Consider the following 20,133-nt stretch of genomic DNA (forward strand, 5'->3'; position numbering starts at 1 on the left):
AGCTGTAGTATACTATTAGACTTGTTTAAATCCTTAGACACAAGCGATATATTAGATAAGGATCTCTTAAGCCTAGAGTCCCTATCCTTGCCTTTACTCTTTCCCTTAAGTTCCTTTAGAGTCCGTAGAGCAGGTATGTAGCTAGAGGTAGAGCAGCTAGAGTACTAAATCCTAAAAGTACAGTTAGTATAGGTATTCTAAAAGTAATCCTCTCTAGCAGTATTCTAGATAGGAACCTTATAATAAGCTCTAAATAGCCGAGCTCTAGCTATTAGAGGCTAGCACTTACTGTAGGAACTAGTACCCTAAGCTATAATAGTATTTAATACCTCAGCTAGAATACAAGGAAGGTAGTAAGTACTCCTATCTAAGTTAAAAGTAGAGTAACTACGGAAGAGAGGAGTCTAAGTAATCTAAATAGGATTTAGGTTTATAGCGTTAAGGAATGCTATCTACTTAATACTAGGCTTATTACGAGCTAAAGAGAAGTCTAGATTCCGGTTCTAGGCCTCTAGTATCTACTTATACTAGGCCTAATTATACTAAACAGAGTTAAAGTTTAGACTATAGGTATTATTAACTACGGCCTAAAGCTGTCTATTACTTATCTGCTAAGCAGCTATAACTAAGCTTAAGTTAGTATTTAACTTACAGTTATAAGCTACTAATCTATACCTTAGCTCTTAAAAGAGAGAAGTTCTAAAAGTGTCTAAAGTATTATAAAAGAAGTAGAATAGTATTTAAATAGTATAAAGAGTGTAGAATAGGTATATACAAGAGAGAGAGTTTAAAGAAGAAGAAGAACTCTTTTATAGGCAGAACTTAAGATTAGGTAATTACTAGCTTAATACACTAAAGGTTTAAGAGATTACGTAGCAATTTATATAATACCTAACCTACTTATAAGTATTCTGAAAAGTTATTTGTTTTGTAATATAGTCACTAATAAGGTTATAAGGTCATATAAATAGCTCAGACACGTATAACAGTAATCAGACAGCTTAAGAAAGAACTGTCTGTATACTGAGGGGGAGTGTTATGCCTAGGGATCACGTGAGTGCTAAGAAGGCCACATCTTCTGAATTCATAGTCCTTGTAGATACCTGCTCCCGTAATCAATCATCTATGAAGGCCTAATAACCGCTGCACAACACATGTTCCTTGGCAGGGCGCGTCAATGGGACATCTCCTTCGTTACCTGTACCTATTTAGATACCCTCTTCGGTCCGGTTCAGGTAAAACGTATAGAGCTGCTATCTCCCCGACTTTTTACAAGCGACTACGCTGCCAGTTGCACCCCAAGCTGCTTAGTTAGCTTTACAGTAATGGGGATGAAATATTCCACGTCGAGCCGAACTCCAAGGGTAGTCGTTTGGTGTAAAGTCAAAAGGAGCAACGGATATACTGGATTCCCTCAGCAAGATGAGCATAACGGATCCTTTGTATAGATTTGATTCGTTTGAGATCTATGAACTCCAAAGCATCTACCCAGAACGCCACCAACAATGCTCCCAACAACTCCACCCACCATCAACAAAAGAACATGAACCTTTCAAGAGCTCGCCTCTAGCCTGGCCAAAACCGCCGTCCTGATGTTATTCGCTAGATCGAGCAGCGAAGTGCTCTGCAAAATGATAAACACACTGATATCCGCCGCCGTCTGCTTCCGGATCCAGTTCCGCACCTCCATCGCCACCAGCGAGTCCACGCCCAGAGCCTCCGGAGGCTGATCAAGGTGCATGGAATCTTCGTCCTTGACGAGGATATGGCTGAGGGCTGATGCGAGACCCTTTGCAATGACCTGGTTCGCCTCTGCGCCGTCGTTCTCGGAGAGGACGCTGGACTTCGCTTCAGCGGAGGACAGGAGGGCTTTCAGACCGTCTTCCTCGGCGGCGGAGGATGTGGAAGTTTCGGTTGCGCCGTTGATGTTGTGGTAGATGCTCATGCGGACGTCGCGCTTCCACGCCACGCGGTTCGTGGGCGAGGAGATGGGGACGACGGTCTCGAAGCCCGTGAGGATCTGGCTGGATTGGAGGTAGCCTCCGTCAGCAGTTTTGGTGTCGTGAGGGGTGGAGCGGAGGATGGCCAAGGCCATGGCGTTAAGGAGGTTGTTCTCCGTCAGCAGGCGCATGCCGGTCTTGTGGAACTTGGTCATGATGTCCTGGTTCTGCGAGACGAATCCGACTTCGCCCATGGCGCCGATGTCGATGACAGAGGCGGATTGACCGAGGCCGTGGCGGTGTTGGACGAAGGCGTCCAGGAAAGTGTTGGCTGCGCTGTAGTTTGCCTGGCCCCATTGGCCTGCGATACCGCTGTAGGAGGAGAACAGGATGAAGAAGTCGAGCTCGCTTGGGAGGTACTTGTGGAGGTTCCATGTGCCGTTGACCTTGGGCTCGACGCAGGTCTTCCAGTCAGGGTAGGTCAGTTCGGGGAGAGCGATATCCTGATATAAGAGTTAGCGGTCGTGGATCTGGGTTTCAAATTCTGGCGGAGTGCTTACCCTCAGAACCATGGACATGTTGATGGCACCCGCAATAGGAGCTGCCGCAATGTTGACAGCCTGCTCCACATCTGCGGCGTTGACAACACTTCCTTGGACAAACTGCACCTGACAGCCTTGTGCAGCAAGCTCGTCCTCGAAAGCCGCAGTGAGCGACTTATCTCCAGCCGAACGAGACATGAAGATGAGATGACGAGCACCACGCTCGACCATCCACGTCGCAACAGCACGTCCCAGACCGCCCAAACCACCAACAAGGAGGTAGCTACGATCACCCCGAAGGTTAATCTCGGGCAGAGCCTGGGAAGACTGCAGCTCCTCGACGTCTTCAGGCATGGTGACGACAATCTTGCCAATGTGCTGACCGCCCTGCATGAAGCGGAAGGCATCACGGATGGCAGTGGCGGAGAAGGTGTCGGCAATGGTCATGGGCTTGATTGACCCGTTGCGGATCCATTCGACACAGCGATCGAGAAGCCTATTCAATGTTAGTACTATACAGCTGGTTGGGGACGTTTCGAACATACTCAGCGGCCTGCTTCGGCTGCTTGAAGGCCACTTGGAACAGATCGAGCCCGACGAACGTTCGGTTAGCCTCGAAAGCCTCCATAGCCAACTTCGCACGTCGACGGAAGTCTCGCTTGCCAATCTCGATCATAGTACCAAACTCAGCAACGCACTTCCACGAAGCCTCGAGGAGTTCGCCGGAAAGCGAGTTGAGAACAACATCGACTCCGCGACCCTTCGTGGCGGCCATGACATCTGGCAGGAAGGACGAGTCGCGCGAGTTGAAGATGTGCGAGCGCTCGATGCCGTAGTTGTCCATCAGGTACTGGATTTTTCGCTCGCTTCCGACGGTGCAGTAGATGTTCGCCCCGAGGTGACCGGCGATCTCGAGCGCTGCGAGACCGACACCACCGCAGGCGGAGTGGATGAGGAGGGTCTAGTAGCAATGTCAGTAGTTGTCCGACCTTTAATCGTGTTACTGGGACTTACCTGTCCAGGCTGGATTCTGGCCTTGTCGACCAGTGCCATGGCAGCAGTGGCATAAACACAAGGCATGCCAGCAGCCTGCTCAAAGCTCATGCTATCATCGATACGAACGCAAGCGCTAGCAGGGACGATCTTCTGAGTGGAGAAGCATCCGCTGGACATGAACATGACGCGGTCGCCAGCACGAATGTTGCCAACTTTGCTGCCGACGGTGTGGACAACACCAGCGCCTTCGAGACCGAGCTCGCGAGTGCTGTTTTCCAGAACACCGAGGGCGATCAGGACATCGCGGAAGTTCAGACCGGTGGCCTTGATGTCCACAAGGACTTCATCGTTGCCAACCTTGAGATTGCCCTCTTCGACCCACTCCATAGTCTGAAGCAGGCCGGGAGTGCGAATGTTCAGAGTCTTAGAGCTTGACTCTGTCTCTGGGACAGCCTTCGTGAGAGCATCACTCATATCCTGCCAGTGGATACGGGGAACGAGGATCTCATCTTTGACGAGGGCATACTCCCAGTCTGGATCTGTCGCATCGCCGTGGATGTTCAGCGTGTTGATCCTCCAGAGGATACGACCCACAGCATCGGTCATGAACGGCGTGGCACAAGCGTCATCAACCTCAACTGTGAAAAGCTTGAGCGACATCTCATTGCGCGCAGTACGGGCCAGGCCAAGGATCATAGCGTTTCTGGGGTCCTGGCAGTTGACTTGCGCCGAGCGCGTGAGCCAGATCATCTTGGTCTTTAGGGTCTTGAGGTGGTCGAACAGCTGCTGGAACGAGTGGCTGTCGAGATCGTGCACAAGCGGTGCCTGCAGGTCGAGTAGCGAGACGACGTCTTGACCTTCCGGAAGAGCCTCCCCAAAGCGGCAGATATCGACCTCAACGCCCTGCGACTGGAAGTAAGCGCTCAGCTCCTTGACAAAGGGACTGTCTTCTGCGTAGCTGAGCAGAGTGACTCGAGTAGAGCGCTCGCTCCGTAGTGCCGCAGAGGCCAGGATACCAGCGCTGCTCTGGTATGGGACTGGACGATCCATGACGATCGCTTCTGGAGCTTGGAAACCAGCAGCGGCCAATTCAGCGGACCAGCGGGTGGTGCTGATGTAAGGCTGCTCTGGGCGACCATCTTCATCACCGAGCCACCAGCCTGACAAGAAGCCCATAACATAGTTGGTGAACTTGGCATCTGGGCAAAGCTCCTGCAACAGAAGTCGACCCTGCGGGTTCAGGAGGCTGCGCAGATTCTGAAGCGACTCCTTGATCGACGGCGTAGCATGGACCACGTTATACGCAACGATCAAGTCATATGAGCCAAGCTCCAAGCCCTGCTGGACCGGATCCTTGGTGATGTCGAATACAGTGTATTCCATGTTCTCATACTCCGCGAACCGCTCCTTGGCAGCCGGGAAGAAGCCTCCAGAGATGTCGGTGTATGTGTAAGTGCCATACATCCGCTCACCGTTGGAAGACTTGCAAGCGTCCAAGACCTGGATGGTAGTGCCACCAGTACCAGCACCGACTTCGAGGATGCGAAGCTGTGGGTTCGTGTGCGCCAGGGTCTTGATCAGGCCGGAGTAGTCGAGGAAGTCACCCACGGCGTAGAAGTTGGTGAGGACGTCGTCTTCCATGAGGATGTGGAGAGGGTGGACCTCGCCTTTGAAGATCTCAGCGGCCTTTTCGTACAGTCTGTGGATTGCGATGGCGAAGACGGCGTATGGAGACCAGGCGATCGCGCTCATGATCTCGCTGATGCGAGCCTCGCGCTGGGCGTTGTCGAGGGTGTCCAGCTTCAGACTGTTGGGCACGAAGACGTTGCTGCCGGCGGTGTACTCCTGCACCTGAGTGTTGGCCCAGACCAGGAACTTGGCGAGATAGACTGGCGTGTCGTCCTCGATGGTGAGGTTCTGAGCGTGGCCCAATGCAGCAAGCACCACGAGCTCTTCGATCAACGACCACTCTTCAGGACGGTCCCCTCGAGCCTTGATGGCTTTAGAGAGGTCGGCGAGATCCGCGTGTTGGCGCCATTCAATCGACGAGACCTTCGCCTCATCGACCTCAGCGTCGTCGCCGCTTGTGACCGCCGAAGCTTTGAAGCCCTTCAGAGAGAAGACTTGGTGGGTACCATTCTGGGCGGTAAGGTCTCCAACAAACGAGCCCCGCTCGGCTGAAACAATCTTAGCCGAGACGTCGAGGTCCTCAGTCGTGTTGGAGAGGACGACTTCCTCGATGAAGGTTGGCACGGCAATCTGCGTGCAGTCACGACCGATACCACGGTATCCCGCAACGGTGAATAGTTGGAAGCATCGGTCGATCAGAGCTGGGTGGACTGGGTAATGGAATCTGATGTTCTCAGGAACAGTGTTGGCAACACGTGCGATGGCCTGGGGATTACCAGTCGGCGTAGTGGAGATGTGATCCATGCCCTGGAAGACTCCAGTGTAATCGAAGCCCTGGCGCTTCAGGACGTCGTACCAAGCGTCAGAGCCTACTTTTCGTGGCAGTGGCGGGAACACCTCTGCAGTGCCTAGCGAGCTCGCTTGAGGCACGCCGGCCCTGGCCTCACCAAAGCAGTTTCGCACCCAGCTGTGACCGTTGTACGAGCTGATGGTGAACGAGTACCACGACGATTGCTCGGAGGAGTCCACCATCTGTCGCTTAAGCGAGGTCGAGATCTCGACGACAGTCTCGGGCTTGAGGACAAGACCAGAGACGAGATGGACGTTCCGGAGCGTGTAGCTTGTGGAGACTTCAAGCTGCCTCAAAGCCTCAGTGATCATGGCGATGTATCCAGCACCTGGGAAGACGATCTGCTGGTTGACTTGATGGCCCTCAATGAAAGGAACATCTTCCAAGGCAAGGTTATTGCGCCAGCAAGGCTCGCTACCCGCTTCCAGCACCCTCGAGCCTAGAAGCTCATGGGGTGGATGCTCACGCATTCTCCACTGGTTCGCAATACGTGGTTCAAGCCAGTGCTTCGTCTCTCGCTTCCAGGCATAGCGTGGCAGATCCGAGACGACGTGGCCTTGAGGGCAGAAAGCGAGATACTCAAGCGGCACACCCTGCTGGAAGAGCTTACCCGCCAAGTGCAGGAGACTCTCATGGTCGCTCTTTCCGCGCTGGAGAGTTGCCAGATGGGTGTCCTGAGAGCGGCCGAGGTCACGCAGGATCTGTCCGATGGGACCCTTGAGAGCTGGGTGTGGACCGATCTCGATCAGGATTGAACCATCCGGCAGGTCTTCAAGGGCAGAGCGGAGGGACGAGTTGAAGAGCACGGGGTTCTCCATGTTCTGGCGCCAGTACGACGCGCCCAAGCAGCCGGAGCCGGTAAGTCTCTGACCTGTCACACTGGAGAAGAATGGCACTCTTGGGTTGCTGCTGTGAACGAAAGGCTGGATGTGTTGCTCGTACGAAGGGCCGAGTTCCCACATGTGGTCTGTGATGGTATGTTAGCATGGATAATGCCGTCAAGGTAGGCTGACCTACGAGAATGGAAAGCCTTCTCGACCTTGAGAGGCCTTGCCAGGACACCAGGCTGCTCTGCCTTGATCTTCTCCACGACCTTGGTAACCTGCTCCTTGTCACCGGAGATAGTCACGCTAGACTGGCTATTCTCGCAAGCAACAACGACACCGGGCTCCATGTACCGCAGCACACCTTCCTTGCCCAGGCCGATCGCTGCCATGGAGCCTTCGAGGTGGCCTTCGTTGTGGCTGCTGCCACGGAAGGTTGCAGCTGCCATGGCGCCTTCGGCTGTAATGGAGCCGCTGGCGTATGCTGCGGCCATCTCTCCAGATGAGTGTCCCAACACGAGGGTTGGCTCGATGCCCCAGGAACGGATGACATCAATCAGGGCGATTTGCACTGCGATGGACAAGGGGTGACCCATCTCGGCCTTGTGCACCAAGCTCGACTCTCCAGTCTTGCGCAATTCATCTGAGATTCCGGTCAGTACTGGGAACAAGACATCTCACGAACTGTGGCTTACTCTCAACTGTCCACGGAGGTGGAGTAGGCAGTGACTGCAAGAAACCGTCCAGCCTCTTGATGGTGTTGCGGAAGGACGTGTTAGAGTCGATGAGATCGACACCCATCTGCGGCCATTGCGCTCCCTGGCCGGTGAAGACAAACACAATCGGTGGTGCTGATGCAGACACCTTTCCAATAGCAGAGGTCTCCAGCGAGGCAGCACTCTTACCGATGGCGTAGGCGCGTTGCTGCTTATGTTCTCGTCGGTTGGCAAGAGTAAATGCAACATCTGGGAGTGAGCAAGGCGTAGCCTCTAGCCATTGCTTGTGGTTGTCAATGTTCTCCTCGAGCGAGGAAGTACCATTGGCAGAGAACAGGAAGAGTTGAGCCTTGTCGGTAGCTTCAGCGGCGAAACCGCCGTCGATGGTGGGTGTGCTGAGTCCATATTGCCATGGAGATTCGATGATTGCATGGGCATTTACACCTCCGATACCGAAGGAGTTGACACTGACTCGCTCTGCCCGTCCTTGAGGCCAAGGCTCGACCTCAGTAGGGACATGGAGCTTCCACTGATCGAATGGAACTTTCCGAAAGATTAGTCAAGATCGACAACTGATGAACTGCACAGCGGCTTACTCTTAGGGTTTGGAGTCGAGAAATTGATGTTTGGTGGCACCATGCGGTGCTCCAAGGCGAGGATGCCCTTGATCAAACTTGTCAATCCGGCGGCACCTTCTGAGTGACCGACGTTTGGCTTGACCTGGAAATCATGTGAGTCGCTGTCTGTTGTTTGCATTTCTCAGGTAATACGTACGGATGTGATGGTGATACCCCTGTGTCCGAAACACCTGCCAACTGCAGAGACCTCAATTGGGTCACCAATGGAGGTACCTGTACCATGGCACTCGAACAAAGCAGTCTCAGCCAGGTTCTTGATGCCGGCAGATTCATAAGCGCGGCGAATGAGTGCCTCTTGGGACGTCGAGCTCGGAGTGATCATCCCCTGAGTACGTCCATCACAGTTGGTGCTGGTGCCACGAATAACGGCACGGATGGGGTCACCGTCGGTGAGAGCCTGGCTGAGACGCTTGACGTACAGCATGTTGACGGCCTCACCTCGAGCGTACCCGTCGGCTGCTGCGTCGAAGGTTTTGCATGTTCCGGTTGGTGAGAGGACACCCTGCTCACTGAGAGCCAGTGTCATAGTTGGAGAGAAGATGAGGTTAACGCCTCCAACGAGAGCGCCATCGCAGTCGCCGTTGCGGATGGCTTGGCAGGCGAGGTCGAGGCCGACGAGGGCCGACGAGCAGCCCGTTTTGATGGTCATACTAACGATGTGTCAGCTTGCACTATAAGTGAACCGATCTAGGGAAAGACAGTACCTTGGACCATGAAGATCAAGATCATAAGAAATTCTATTGGCCAGCGCGAAGTCGCCATAGCCAGTAACACGGTATCCTCCACGATGCTGGGTATCCTTTGCGTTCAAGTCGAGCCAATCCTCGCCGAAAACGCCAATGTAGCAGCCGATTTTCTGGCCTCTGAATGTAGTCGCACCGCTATCTTCGAAGCACTCGTGTGCGACCTCGAGCAGATGTCTCTGTTCTGGGTCAAGTCTCTCGACTTCCTTTCTTGAAATTGGGAACGATGAAGTATCAAATTGCTGGACGTCGACGTCGTCGAGGAAGTACCCTTGCTTGGTACGAACGGTTCCAGGCTTTCCGGTAGGGTCATAGAACCCATCTATGTTGTAACGATCTGCCGGAACGTCGCAGAGTCCGCTTCGCTTTTCGGTGAGGAGTTTCCAGAAGTCAGCCGCTGTGTGCACTCGTCCCGGTAGCCGCATTGCCATGCCCACGATGGCGACGGGTTCGGACTGCTTGTGATCGTCATATTGGGCAAAGACATTGGAGGAGCGTTGGAGGATCTCCTTGTCTACGGTGAGGAGCTTCATGGTGGCGATGATAGAGTGATGAGGATGACGATAGCGACGGTGGACCAGACGACTGAACTTCCTTGTAGTTGAGGTAGGGTGTCCTGGTTTGAGGTGTCAGGATGTAGGAACTTATGTACTTGAGGTTGGAACCCTGCCGACGACGGACGTTGTTGAATGGCCACGTCTAGGATTGTGCCCGAGGAGCCTCAGGACGGCGATGAAGACAACTCTTTCGGCCATCATTGCATAGTGTGAAGGCCATTCATTGCGAGGTCTTCCCAAGCACCGAGCAGGACCTGGGCCCGTGGCCAGCTGCGCCGAGCTGCTGATCGTAACAGGCCGACCCGGGAACACCTCCAGCACGTGTCTTCCTGTGGGCCTGAATCCTTCCAACCTACAACAAAGATGATTTTGTGTTAGTGTCCGAACGGAACTTATACGGAAATTCTGTCGTTCACGATTCCGGGACGCCTAGATCGTTTCCTTCTGTCGCACGCCGATTTGACATTCTTGCATTCTTGAGTACAAGTCCCTGGATCTTTAAAGGTGACAGCTGTCGGCGTCTGCAGTACACAAGGGAGATCTCGTCCAAGTCGTTCGTGCTGCAAAGATGGCGACTCTCTTTGCTTTGCCGTCGTCTCTACAGTCGACTTTAGTCAAGTCTCTTCTGATTTCTGGAGGGCTTCTTACGCTCGCTTTTCTTGCGGTATGTGGCTCAAATCCTACCTATGTATGCCTCTATTCTCTGACGTACGCCTCTGCTTCAGTTCGTAGCCAGATGCGTTTATCTAGTCTACTTCCACGCCTTGTCCATGTATGATGGGCCCTTCCTCGCCAAGTTTACAACGCTTTACTCGGCGTACCATGCATGGAAGGGCGACATCCATACGGACATTTACCGCTGCCATCAAAAATACGGTGAGAGCATGACAAGCTTGGCCAAGACTCATGAGTTTGACTGATTGGCATGAGGCGACTATGTCCGCTATGCGCCGAACCGTCTCGCGATCAACACCGCACAAGGCTTGCAAGGTACGTCGATTCGTCTCTGAGATGCGTTAGTATCTGATCAAGCGAAGAGATCTATGGCCATGGCAACAAAGTTACCAAATGCTCAACCTACAAATTTCTCGCACAGCAGGCGCCAAACACTCTCACCTTCACAGACAAAGCTCAGCATGGCAGTCGGCGGCGAGTCCTGAGCCAGGGATTCTCCGAGAGCAGCCTGCGTCTTTTCGAGCCCAAAATTCACATCAAGCTTCAAAAGCTCGTGTCGGTCATTAAAGGCCAGCAGCATGATGGCGAATGGACCGTCCCGATAGATATGGCTGCAACATGTCAGTATCAGGATGAAGATCAGGATCATGGCCCAGTGCTAATGCATGACAGTCTCCAACTTCGCTTTCGACATGATGACAGACATCATCTTCAGCGCCGACTACAACACCATGTGTGATGCGAATTTCCGCTACGCAATGTCAGCAGTCGAGGAATCCAACATCCGTCTTGGTGTGCTCCTGCAGTCGGAGAGCCTTGCCACCGGCGGTATCGACCGCAGGCTCTTTCCCACGTCCGTCGCAGCTGGCCGTCGGTTTGTGAAATTTCTAAGGATTCTTCTGAAGCATCGATTGCAGGCCGACAAGTCCACAGTCGAACCTCATTCGCCCGACTTTTTCTCCTTCCTCGAGAAATGCCGCGATCCCAATACTGGCAAAGGCCTCAGCACTGCCGAAGTGAGCACAGAGACGGCCACATTCGTGGTGGCAGGCTCAGATACCACATCAACTACTCTGGCCGGCCTTGCCCATTACCTGACGGGTTCTTCCAAATGGTACCGCAACGTGGCGGCCGAGATTCGATCGACGTTCACTTGCCTGGATGACATCAAACTGGGCCCTAAGTTGAATTCATGCGTTGCCCTACGCGCCTGCATGGATGAATCCCTTCGCCTTTCGCCTCCAGGGGGTAGCGCCCTGTGGCGTGAGGTTGAGACCGGCGGAGCTCGGATCGATGGTCAGTTCATCCCAGAGGGATGTGACGTTGGTGTTGGCATATACTCAATCCATCATGACCCACGGTACTGGACAGATGCCCTCGAATTCCGACCAGAGCGATGGCTCGAAAGCGACAAGAAGGGTAAACAGCCGTACATGCCGTTCTCGATCGGCCCTCGCAGCTGTGTCGGAAAGCCGTTAGCTATTGCGCAAGTGATGGTGACTTTCGCGCGGTTGCTCTTCGAGTTTGACATTCGGCGCGCCGACAGTGCTCCGTCATGGTCGGAGGATGGGGTTGAGACTATGCCCGCCGAGTATGCTTTGGAGGATCACGTATCGGCGAGAAAAGAAGGCCCGGTGCTGTGCTTCAGGTCTCGGAGAACCAACAGCGAGGTTTGAGAGTTCAGCTAATGGAGCCTACTAGTATTATGATCCAGTACCTAGGTAGTCTTGAAAAATGATGAGATCTTCACGAAATTTGATGGTATAAGAGCCGCGTTGGGTGGCAAAGGGACGCGTTGTTGTTCGTCGGCCCCATCGGACTTTAAAGTGGGAGGACCGAAACCGCGCTAAGCGTTGCCAAGAATCAGCCATTTGATGCCTGAGGCCGACACTTGCGACAGCCTTGCCGACCTACGGCTATGACGACCGGATTTACGATGATTGAGAGGCTGTAAACGCCATTTTCGCCGATTGGCAAGAGGTGGCCCCAAAATTAGACAGTAGAAACGAGCTTGTACTTAGACGTCGAATAGACCACTTGTGTCTCCTGGCGCAGACGAAGATCGTGGGATATAGCCCTTGTTACACGCAAAGAACAACACTTGATTTGAGATAGACCCCAGGTCGGCTGCGGAGATATTTACATACGTTTGAATGGTAGACCAAGCTGCTGATCTGACGATTCGGTACGGTTGACTATCCCCAGGCTTCAAGTGACGGTCGTGCCGCTGTGCGAAGTAGTGATCAGCTTGTCGAGCTTTTGGGGATAGAGATGGGAAGATGTTGGCAGGCTTCGAGCTCCACAAGCAAATCTCTCTGCAAGTTTTCTTTCTAGCATCCAACCTCGATCTCTTATAATTGACCCAAATACCACAGGAATCATTCATCGATGGCTAAGCTAAAGTCTAAGCTCGCTCCCGCTTCTGCAACATGAACTCCAAAGCGAACCGATCGATGTATTCCGTCTTATCATCCTTGAAGCACTTCTCGAAAGTACTGTAGTCACTGCATGTAACCTTGTACCTATCGAAGAGGTGAAACACCACAGCACGAAGTTGCTTGTCTGCGAAGAACTGACCCAAGCATTTCCGAGCTCCAAACCCAAACATGCTCAGATTCCGCTGGAGCTCCACTGTGGTCACGGAAGCGAACCTAGCAGGTCGGAAGGACGTTGAATCGGCGCCCCAAAACTCCGGATTCGTGTTGAGGGCGAATGAGGATGTGACGACGCTGGTCTGTGTTGTCGGGGTCAGTCTAGTCTGTAGCGAGACTAATGCGTCTGGAGTCTGAGAACATACCCCTTTTGGAATCTTGAAGCCGCTGAGCTCTTTATCGACAGACGCAGCTTCAGGAAGTGTGAAAGCTAGAGGCATATTGTCAGCAGCTGTGGTTGCTATTGCCAATCACGACAAGACTGGAAGACATACGAAGCACAGGCTGGACACGCATAGCTTCCAAAAATGCGTAATGGAGTAACGTATCCTTGCGCCCAATGTATCTAGGAATGTCGTCTCGATTGCTGTCGAATTCCGCCACCAGCTCCTCCTGAAATTTGGGATCGTCGGCAACCATCAGTGTCGTCATGAGCAGAGCATGAGAAGTGGGCTCAAGGTTGAACACAGTTGACTCCGTGAGTGTCTGCAGGAGCTAAAAGTGCGATAGCGATACAGTCAGCTTGGTCCTTGTGCTAGGCACGGAGAAAGTCATAAGTTTCGGAGCAGACTTGCCTCATCTTTGCTCAGATTCCCCTTCTCAACCTCCTGCCAGAGCTTCGTGATTGGCAGGTCAGTCTGCCCCTTTCTGCTCTCGGAAGCAGTTTCTACCCATTTCTTCCAGGTCTTCAAGTACTCCTTGGCTGATTGGAATTCCTCGCGCGAGTGCATCCAGTAGCCGAATCCCCAGCGAAACGGTCCCTTGAGCAGAGTGTTCTCCACAACGGCCATGAAAGACGTGCACAAGCCCCAAAGCTGCATCTTTTCCACATCGCTCATCTCACCAAAGAAGATGCTCGTTGTCTCATTGAGTGTGAAAGGAAGGAAAGTATTGGCCGCTTTGACGACCAAAGTCTTGTCATCGCTACCACCATCGACGCGGGTCAACGGAAGCGATGAGATGAAGCTGGACGCGGCATCGTTGATCCGGGCAATGTGCTTCACGGCAACGTTGTTAGCAAGCAGTGCATCCATGGCTTTCCTGTTCCGTTTCCAGTCGTGGCCGTTTGCAAAGCCTACACAAACTCCAAGAAGGCTGTTCACCACCCAGCCGGAGCGAACGGCGAGAGTCTTCTTGTGGGAGGCGCTGTCTGAGTAGAACGCCGCAACGTCTTGAGGAGTCGAGATGACCCTGGAAGTTCGATCAGTGTGAAGAAGTCTTCGGAAAGCGTAGATCAATCATACACCTCGCTGTAAAGTCCAGTCCAGATACGATAAATGTGGCCATACTCCTTCTTCCACTTGTAACTCAAAGCGCGAGACTCAGAGAACATGTGGCGAAAGTTGCCAAATGGGTAAACATATCGAGGTCCCCTAAGTGTCTTCTTGCCATCTAAAGAGCGAAAGCTGGCCGTAAGGGACAGGATAGGCTGGATTCAGGTCAGTTGCGGGGTCCAAAAGAGACGAAGAAGCAGTCTTACATCGACAACAGCGCTGAGAATGCTGTGTTTCTGCTCCGCTGTCATGAAGAGAACAAAGGCTAGAGCAATTGTGGTCAAGAGATACGCCGGGAAGCCCGACCTTCGAGTTTCGCTGATGTATGGAAGTGACTGATGCACCGATGATGTGTTGGCGACGGCATCGTAGTGGCTCAAGATGCTGTTGTTGGACAGCCATTCGGCCTCCATAGGGAATCTAATTGCTGACATGGCCATCCTGGGTCAACGGGATACAAAGGGTGCTCAACGACAGCGACGACAACAGGTGACAACTACATTTAGAGCCTGGGTATGTACAAATATATCGGCGAGCAGAAACAAAGGCGGCGTTGCTCATGACTGCTCGGCTTTTATGGCCAATATACGGTAGGAGCGAACAAGGTCGTGTTTTCCGAACGTCGCACGTAAGCATGTCAAAAGGAGCTAACGGGTTCATGCTTTCCGAATTCGTCGGCGTCGGTGTATTTTTTTACAGCCTTGGCATCATAGCCATAACTTGCAATAGCTTCCATCCTCAAGTGGAGGGTACGACTAGTCGTGTATATTATTTTCCAAATACCACCATCTGATTGCCAAGACCGTTCGTGAGACATCAGCATGCACTTCCCAACCAAAGCCCAATTTCCCCCACCTCCCAGAGAGGACCTGGGTTCGTTCGGTCGATATCTATGTGATTGGAGTGTCTCGCACGCTAATGAATATACCAGATTTGGCCAATCCGGCGTCGACTCCTGTCAATGGCCATGTTCAGTGCAAGTACTCACGGAAGACTGGCGAATGGACGAAGCCTGCCTTTGTCCAAGATCCATACCTTCGGTAGGAGAGACTGGGCCCGGAACACAGAGTCGCAATCGCTGACATCCAAAGCGTCCATGGTCTTGCACCGGTGTTCAACTACGGTTAGATATTCGTATGCAATGTCGAGACGTCGTGTGCTAACAATCTGCAGGCCAAGAAGTCTACGAGGGTTTGAAAGGTAATCCAGCTCTCGGTAGCTCCATGCCCGACCACGATACTAACACAAAGACCCCTTCTATAGCTTTCCGTGACCCGTCAGGGAACATCAACGTCTTCCGCCCATCTTTTCATGCCAACCGGATCAACCACTCCGCCAGCTTACTGTCAATCCCATCGCTGCCTGAGGCTCTCTTCCTTGAATCCGTAAACCTGGCCGTGGCCGAAAACGCCGAGTTCGTTCCATCCAACGCCTCAAATGGAATGCTGTACATTCGCCCGATCCTTTTCGGTTCCTCCCCAAGCATTCAACTTTCGCCACCAGATGAGTACACTTTCTGTGTGTACGTCACACACGCAGCCGCATACCATGGCATCAATCCTCTCGACGCCCTCATCCTGGAGGACTTCGATCGAGCTGCACCGAGAGGAACGGGCAGCGGCAAGGTCGGTGGCAATTATGCTCCGGTTATGCGATGGAGTGATGCGGCGAAGAAGGAAGGATTCGGGATCACCTTGCATCTCGACAGTGCCACACGGTCGGAGGTGGAGGAGTTCTCGACGGCAGGTTTTGTTGGGATCCGCAAGGTGGAGGACAGTGTGTCGGTTGTTGTTCCTGACAGCAAGAACATCGTCGATAGCGTTACAGTCAACAGCATAATGGCCGTTGCAGGGAAGCTCGGCTGGGGTGTGGAGAGAAGAGCTGTAAGTTGCAATCCTCTCAAGAGTACTTTTCATGGTTAGTATTGACGCTAATGATCCTGTTCGGCAGATCAAATACGACGAACTCTCTCTGTTCGACGAGATCCTGGCATGTGGCACAGCTGTGACTGTGATCCCGATCAAGACCATCACATGCAAGAGCCGCAACGACAAGATCACTTACGTCAGTGGCGATGACGCCAAACCTGGACTCTATGCAACAATTCTTGCGGGCCTCATAGGTGATGTTCAGAAGGGCAGGGTACAGGATGAGTTTGGTTGGCTCGCCAAGGTGGAAGGCTCGACTGTCTAGGCCTCTCGTTGCGTAGCTTGATAGACACTGTATCGACGAGTCGATGACATCAATTGTATGAATCCTTCGACAGATCCTTCATGACTTCAGATAATCGCCGGTTCGCTGAATCGTTTGATCGTCCCCACCAACAACACCAACGTTCGCTGCTGAAAGGACTTTGAAAACAACATGAGAACGGTGGCATCAAAATCGACCGATCGGTGACATCGATCGATACAAACGTCCAAACAAAATCCTCTGTGTTGGATGACTTCATTCATTCTACCCAACAAGACCAACAAGGTCAGCACTGAGGGAGACTTCCAACACCAGCTTCGACATGTTGGGGAAAGCCTCCACTCAGGCCGAAAAGCAGCTCGTTGTTGAATCAATTCCAACAAATGGATCTGGTGTGGTAATGAATAGGATCTCTTGGTCAAAATCCAGTCCCAGTATCGGCCTACCCTCGTCGTCCCGCTCAGTGTGGGATGTCTAGCACTGTTATGCCTCGGGTTTTCACAGCGAGCGAGCTCCTGATCGACTCGCGGAATGCTCTGACAGCTCGAGAGTATTAGAGATAGGCGCTTCACTTTGAGCGTAACAAGGAGAGTAGCGACAGAAAGTCGCATGGTCAACAGGAGTTTTGGTCATCGGCAGAAATTGGGATCTGTTTTCAGGGAGATATGCTGGTCTCATTTATCTCTATGAGTCGTAACTGAAGCAGATGCGGTACTGAAACAAGCCTCCTTTGAAAGAAAGTCCCAAGCTGAACTGCTGCACTCCTTGATTGACATTGCCCCTTTTCAAGACGAACGATCCCCACCCTTATCTCACAATGATGCTTTGTATGAACAATTTTTTTTGGATATGCCTCGAAAGTCGGCTCGAACCCCCGGAATCGATACCACTGCGTTGCCCCTTTTTCCTAATCAATACAGCCGCCACTCGATCTGCTGTAGCATAGTATCCAGCCTCATGGCCGCCATCCGCAGCTTCACGCTGTTCATTTTATCCGTGTTGCCTTTGAGCGCCTCTTCCAAATCCGCACCGGCGTTGCTGTTCCAATTCGTGCCCAACATAGACAGACGTCGTCGAGTCTCTTCCACAGCCTGCTGTGCTCGCTCGCGCACAAGCCCAAGCAGCGTCTGGCGCACTAATGAGAGTGATTCGGTCTCAGAGACTGTCTGACCACCCAGGTGTAACTGCATATCCCGGAACATGGCCTCGACGCCTGTGCCGTCGAACAGCAGACGCTGTAGGCCGCTGAGGGCGTTGTCGACAGTGAGAATGACCATTTCCGTCGTCTCATGGTCGGAGTGACAAGATACTATATTGCATCTCTGCACTTTTTGCAGGGTGCTTACAGCGTTGAGCGCTGCGAGGAAGGCGTTGTTCTGGTGTTGGCCCATGTTGGCGCTTGGGGTCCGGATGGCGCAGAGTGTGTCGAACAGCATTCTTAGGCAGTTGCATGATGTTTGGCTGTTACTTGGACTCGGACTACTCTTGGCTTTCGGCACGGCTTCAGAAGCAGGCGTGGGCAAAAGAGAGTCCAGTGGGGCGGCAGTGGTTTGATTCAGCGCAAGACAGTCGGAATTCAATGAAAATGGCCATTCGGACTGGAAGTCTTCTGTGGCGATTAGCGTTTGAGGAAGTATATCAGAGGGGCCTCTCAGAACTTACCAAACGACTGTGAGAGGAGCGTGGCGTCTGAACTGGGGAACTGGGGAACGTCAGCTGCTACGTTGTGCAGACCAGCAAGTTTTGAACCAAGCCAGGGACATACATCGTAGATTGCACCTTCAAAGTAGTCTTGCCCAAGCTCCTTGGGCCATTCCCAGCCAAATGCAGGAAATGTTGACGTGCTTGGGAGATGGTTCAGTGAGGTTGCGGCAGCACCCTGGTCCGCTCCAGGCAAAACGTCAAGGTCCATGGCCGATAGACCTGAGTTCTCAGCATTGTTGATGTCGTTCTCGATATCACGGGTTGGCGTCCGGGGTGACGATGGTTGTGGTAAGCTGTTTGCCGCACTGCCTTGTCTGGAGCTTTCTCCATTCTCAGTGCCCGACTTTGGCCTCTCGCGCTCGATTGTCTTCTTGTTGCGACTCCCAGGTGGCTTCCCAAGTTTTGCTACGAACGCATATACACACTCATTCCCAGTGTCTGCACATCGACTGCATGGTTGTCCACTTGCGCAGCGGAGTTTCATTCGATGACATAAGTTGCAAGCCTTGCGGAGGCGCTTGCCCTCTGCTGGAGACCTGGGGGCCGGGGGTGGGTTGGAAATATGGGCCTCCATTGGGACCAAAGCTAGAACAAACGCTGGAGTAAATTTCAACTGCTGTTGTGCGTCAGTGAAAGGGGTGGTAATCAGGGATTCAAACTTCTGTGCACTGACTGGTATTTATCCATGCCACCGATGGTCTCCGCGGATGGAGAGATCTGCCCAAAGAAGTAATGCAACGTTGCTCATGGCTGCTTGCGCCGAAGGATTGCGCAGTGAAGGCTTGCTTTGCACGACAAGCAAAAGACAAGCTTGTCCTACCTGAACCTACATGGAAGCAAGATCACGTCCCAAGAATGCTTGGGTAAGTGTCATTGGATCGGCCGATATAAAACCAACACTGGGAACATGAAGCTGTTGGTACTACAGTCAGGGTCAGCCAGTGATCCCGGAATCGCGAGGATCACCTTTTCGAGCAAAGCTGTTGGATGACTTCCAACCTTCGTGTTGCCTTTACGATACCGACCGACTATGCCTGACCATTCTCGTCGATCACAGCCGTAAGTAGTAAGCCATAGGCGGATCACAGACCCAACCGGGCTAGCAATGTAGTACAACCCGCCCTTGCCAGAGCTGTTTGACAAAGGAATCTCTCTCATTGCGCCTGAAAGCAGGATCCGGTGAAAGGTAAGTGGAGGCGAATGTCTGCCAGCTGAAGTCAAGCCGCACTGTGCCAGGGTTTGAGTTTGTTAGCTAATCAGTATGGCGTGCTTGATCAGGCTGCATGGGCGAACCTTCATGCCCGAGCAAGACGGTGTTGCGCGCGAATATGGAGCACGACCTACGTTGGATGTGGCTGCATTGGTCCTGGAAGAACATTGTACCGGCCACAATTCCCCGTTGCAGGTGGTAGAGCGCTGCCGCCCACGAAGCTGACAGCTCCGACGCGGGCATGTGGCGTGTTGGGGAGCTGATCTGACAACCAACAGATGTGGACACATCTACTGCTTTGCCTCCAGAATAGCTCATTGTACGCACCCCAAACGAGTGCAAAGCTCCAAATGTATCAGAGAGTCAAGTTCCGTAATGAAGCCCACTTGTGCGCCGAAACATAACCGCGTGTACTTCCGCATACTGAGAAGACTGCAAGTCTGACTTGACCTGAAAGAGATAGACGCCATTTGCTGGCCAGCCTAGCCGCATGGCCCCCCACTCGCCCCAACAAGTGCAGGAGCTGAACGAGTCCGCGTCGAGTTAAATAGCGAGCGTCGTTGGGGCTTGTAATGACACAAGCATTTGCCAATATTTCAGGGTTTAGCACATGCAAACCACTAATAGACAACGCTGCGACTGCCTCGTACCATTGCCGATTGTCCTTCCGGGGGATGGAACTTTAGCATGCAGGCGGCCTTACCAGCTGGCAGCCTAAGGCCACCCGCACGCATAGCCTCTGATGATGAAGCTGATCGCCTCATCAACCAGCCAACGTGGAGACCGAGAAACGCGAGCAAACGTGATCAACTTTCTTGCTCAACTAACACGAACAGGAAGCGAAGATACATGTACCATGACGGACCAACGCAAGGGCTGAACCGAGCATGTCCCGGCCCACGACGATATGCAGGGCTGAGGTACATTGATGGACAGGACCCGGCGACCGTGGTATGCTGGGGGACCACTCGGACCGAGCGTGGCAACCACG

The 20,133-nt window shown here is 52.7% G+C and overlaps 5 protein-coding genes across 5 annotated transcripts; 2 read left to right on the plus strand and 3 right to left on the minus strand.

The window, feature by feature from the left end:
- Positions 1-1,552: 1,552 nt before the first annotated feature.
- Positions 1,553-9,411, minus strand: M409DRAFT_71433 (uncharacterized protein; the record flags this gene model as incomplete). Its single annotated transcript, XM_033819168.1, has 10 exons — positions 1,553-2,443; positions 2,501-2,978; positions 3,028-3,443; positions 3,497-6,924; positions 6,975-7,424; positions 7,477-8,040; positions 8,094-8,217; positions 8,272-8,785; positions 8,840-9,333; positions 9,364-9,411. The coding sequence occupies 10 exons, from the start codon at positions 9,409-9,411 to the stop codon at positions 1,553-1,555; spliced, it is 7,407 nt and encodes a 2,468-aa protein (XP_033659689.1).
- Positions 9,412-10,101: 690 nt separating this feature from the next.
- Positions 10,102-11,786, plus strand: M409DRAFT_71434 (uncharacterized protein; the record flags this gene model as incomplete). The annotated part of the gene is made up of 5 exons (XM_033819169.1): positions 10,102-10,123; positions 10,168-10,311; positions 10,366-10,425; positions 10,473-10,730; positions 10,783-11,786. The coding sequence occupies 5 exons, from the start codon at positions 10,102-10,104 to the stop codon at positions 11,784-11,786; spliced, it is 1,488 nt and encodes a 495-aa protein (XP_033659690.1).
- A 728-nt stretch (positions 11,787-12,514) lies between these two features.
- On the minus strand, positions 12,515-14,596 carry M409DRAFT_71435 (uncharacterized protein; the record flags this gene model as incomplete). The annotated part of the gene is made up of 6 exons (XM_033819170.1): positions 12,515-12,844; positions 12,908-12,972; positions 13,037-13,256; positions 13,337-13,522; positions 14,008-14,190; positions 14,579-14,596. The coding sequence occupies 6 exons, from the start codon at positions 14,594-14,596 to the stop codon at positions 12,515-12,517; spliced, it is 1,002 nt and encodes a 333-aa protein (XP_033659691.1).
- A 260-nt stretch (positions 14,597-14,856) lies between these two features.
- Positions 14,857-16,228, plus strand: M409DRAFT_30679 (uncharacterized protein; the record flags this gene model as incomplete). The annotated part of the gene is made up of 6 exons (XM_033810040.1): positions 14,857-14,908; positions 14,967-15,075; positions 15,127-15,158; positions 15,209-15,235; positions 15,299-15,918; positions 15,986-16,228. 6 exons carry the CDS (start codon positions 14,857-14,859, stop codon positions 16,226-16,228), a joined length of 1,083 nt encoding a protein of 360 aa, XP_033659692.1.
- A 911-nt stretch (positions 16,229-17,139) lies between these two features.
- Positions 17,140-18,506, minus strand: M409DRAFT_61312 (uncharacterized protein; the record flags this gene model as incomplete). The annotated part of the gene is made up of 3 exons (XM_033814706.1): positions 17,140-17,834; positions 17,891-17,930; positions 17,994-18,506. 3 exons carry the CDS (start codon positions 18,504-18,506, stop codon positions 17,140-17,142), a joined length of 1,248 nt encoding a protein of 415 aa, XP_033659693.1.
- Positions 18,507-20,133: the final 1,627 nt, after the last annotated feature.

Source organism: Zasmidium cellare, assembly GCF_010093935.1.
Source record: "Zasmidium cellare ATCC 36951 unplaced genomic scaffold M409scaffold_70, whole genome shotgun sequence".
NCBI classification, from domain to species: Eukaryota; Fungi; Ascomycota; class Dothideomycetes; order Mycosphaerellales; family Mycosphaerellaceae; genus Zasmidium; species Zasmidium cellare.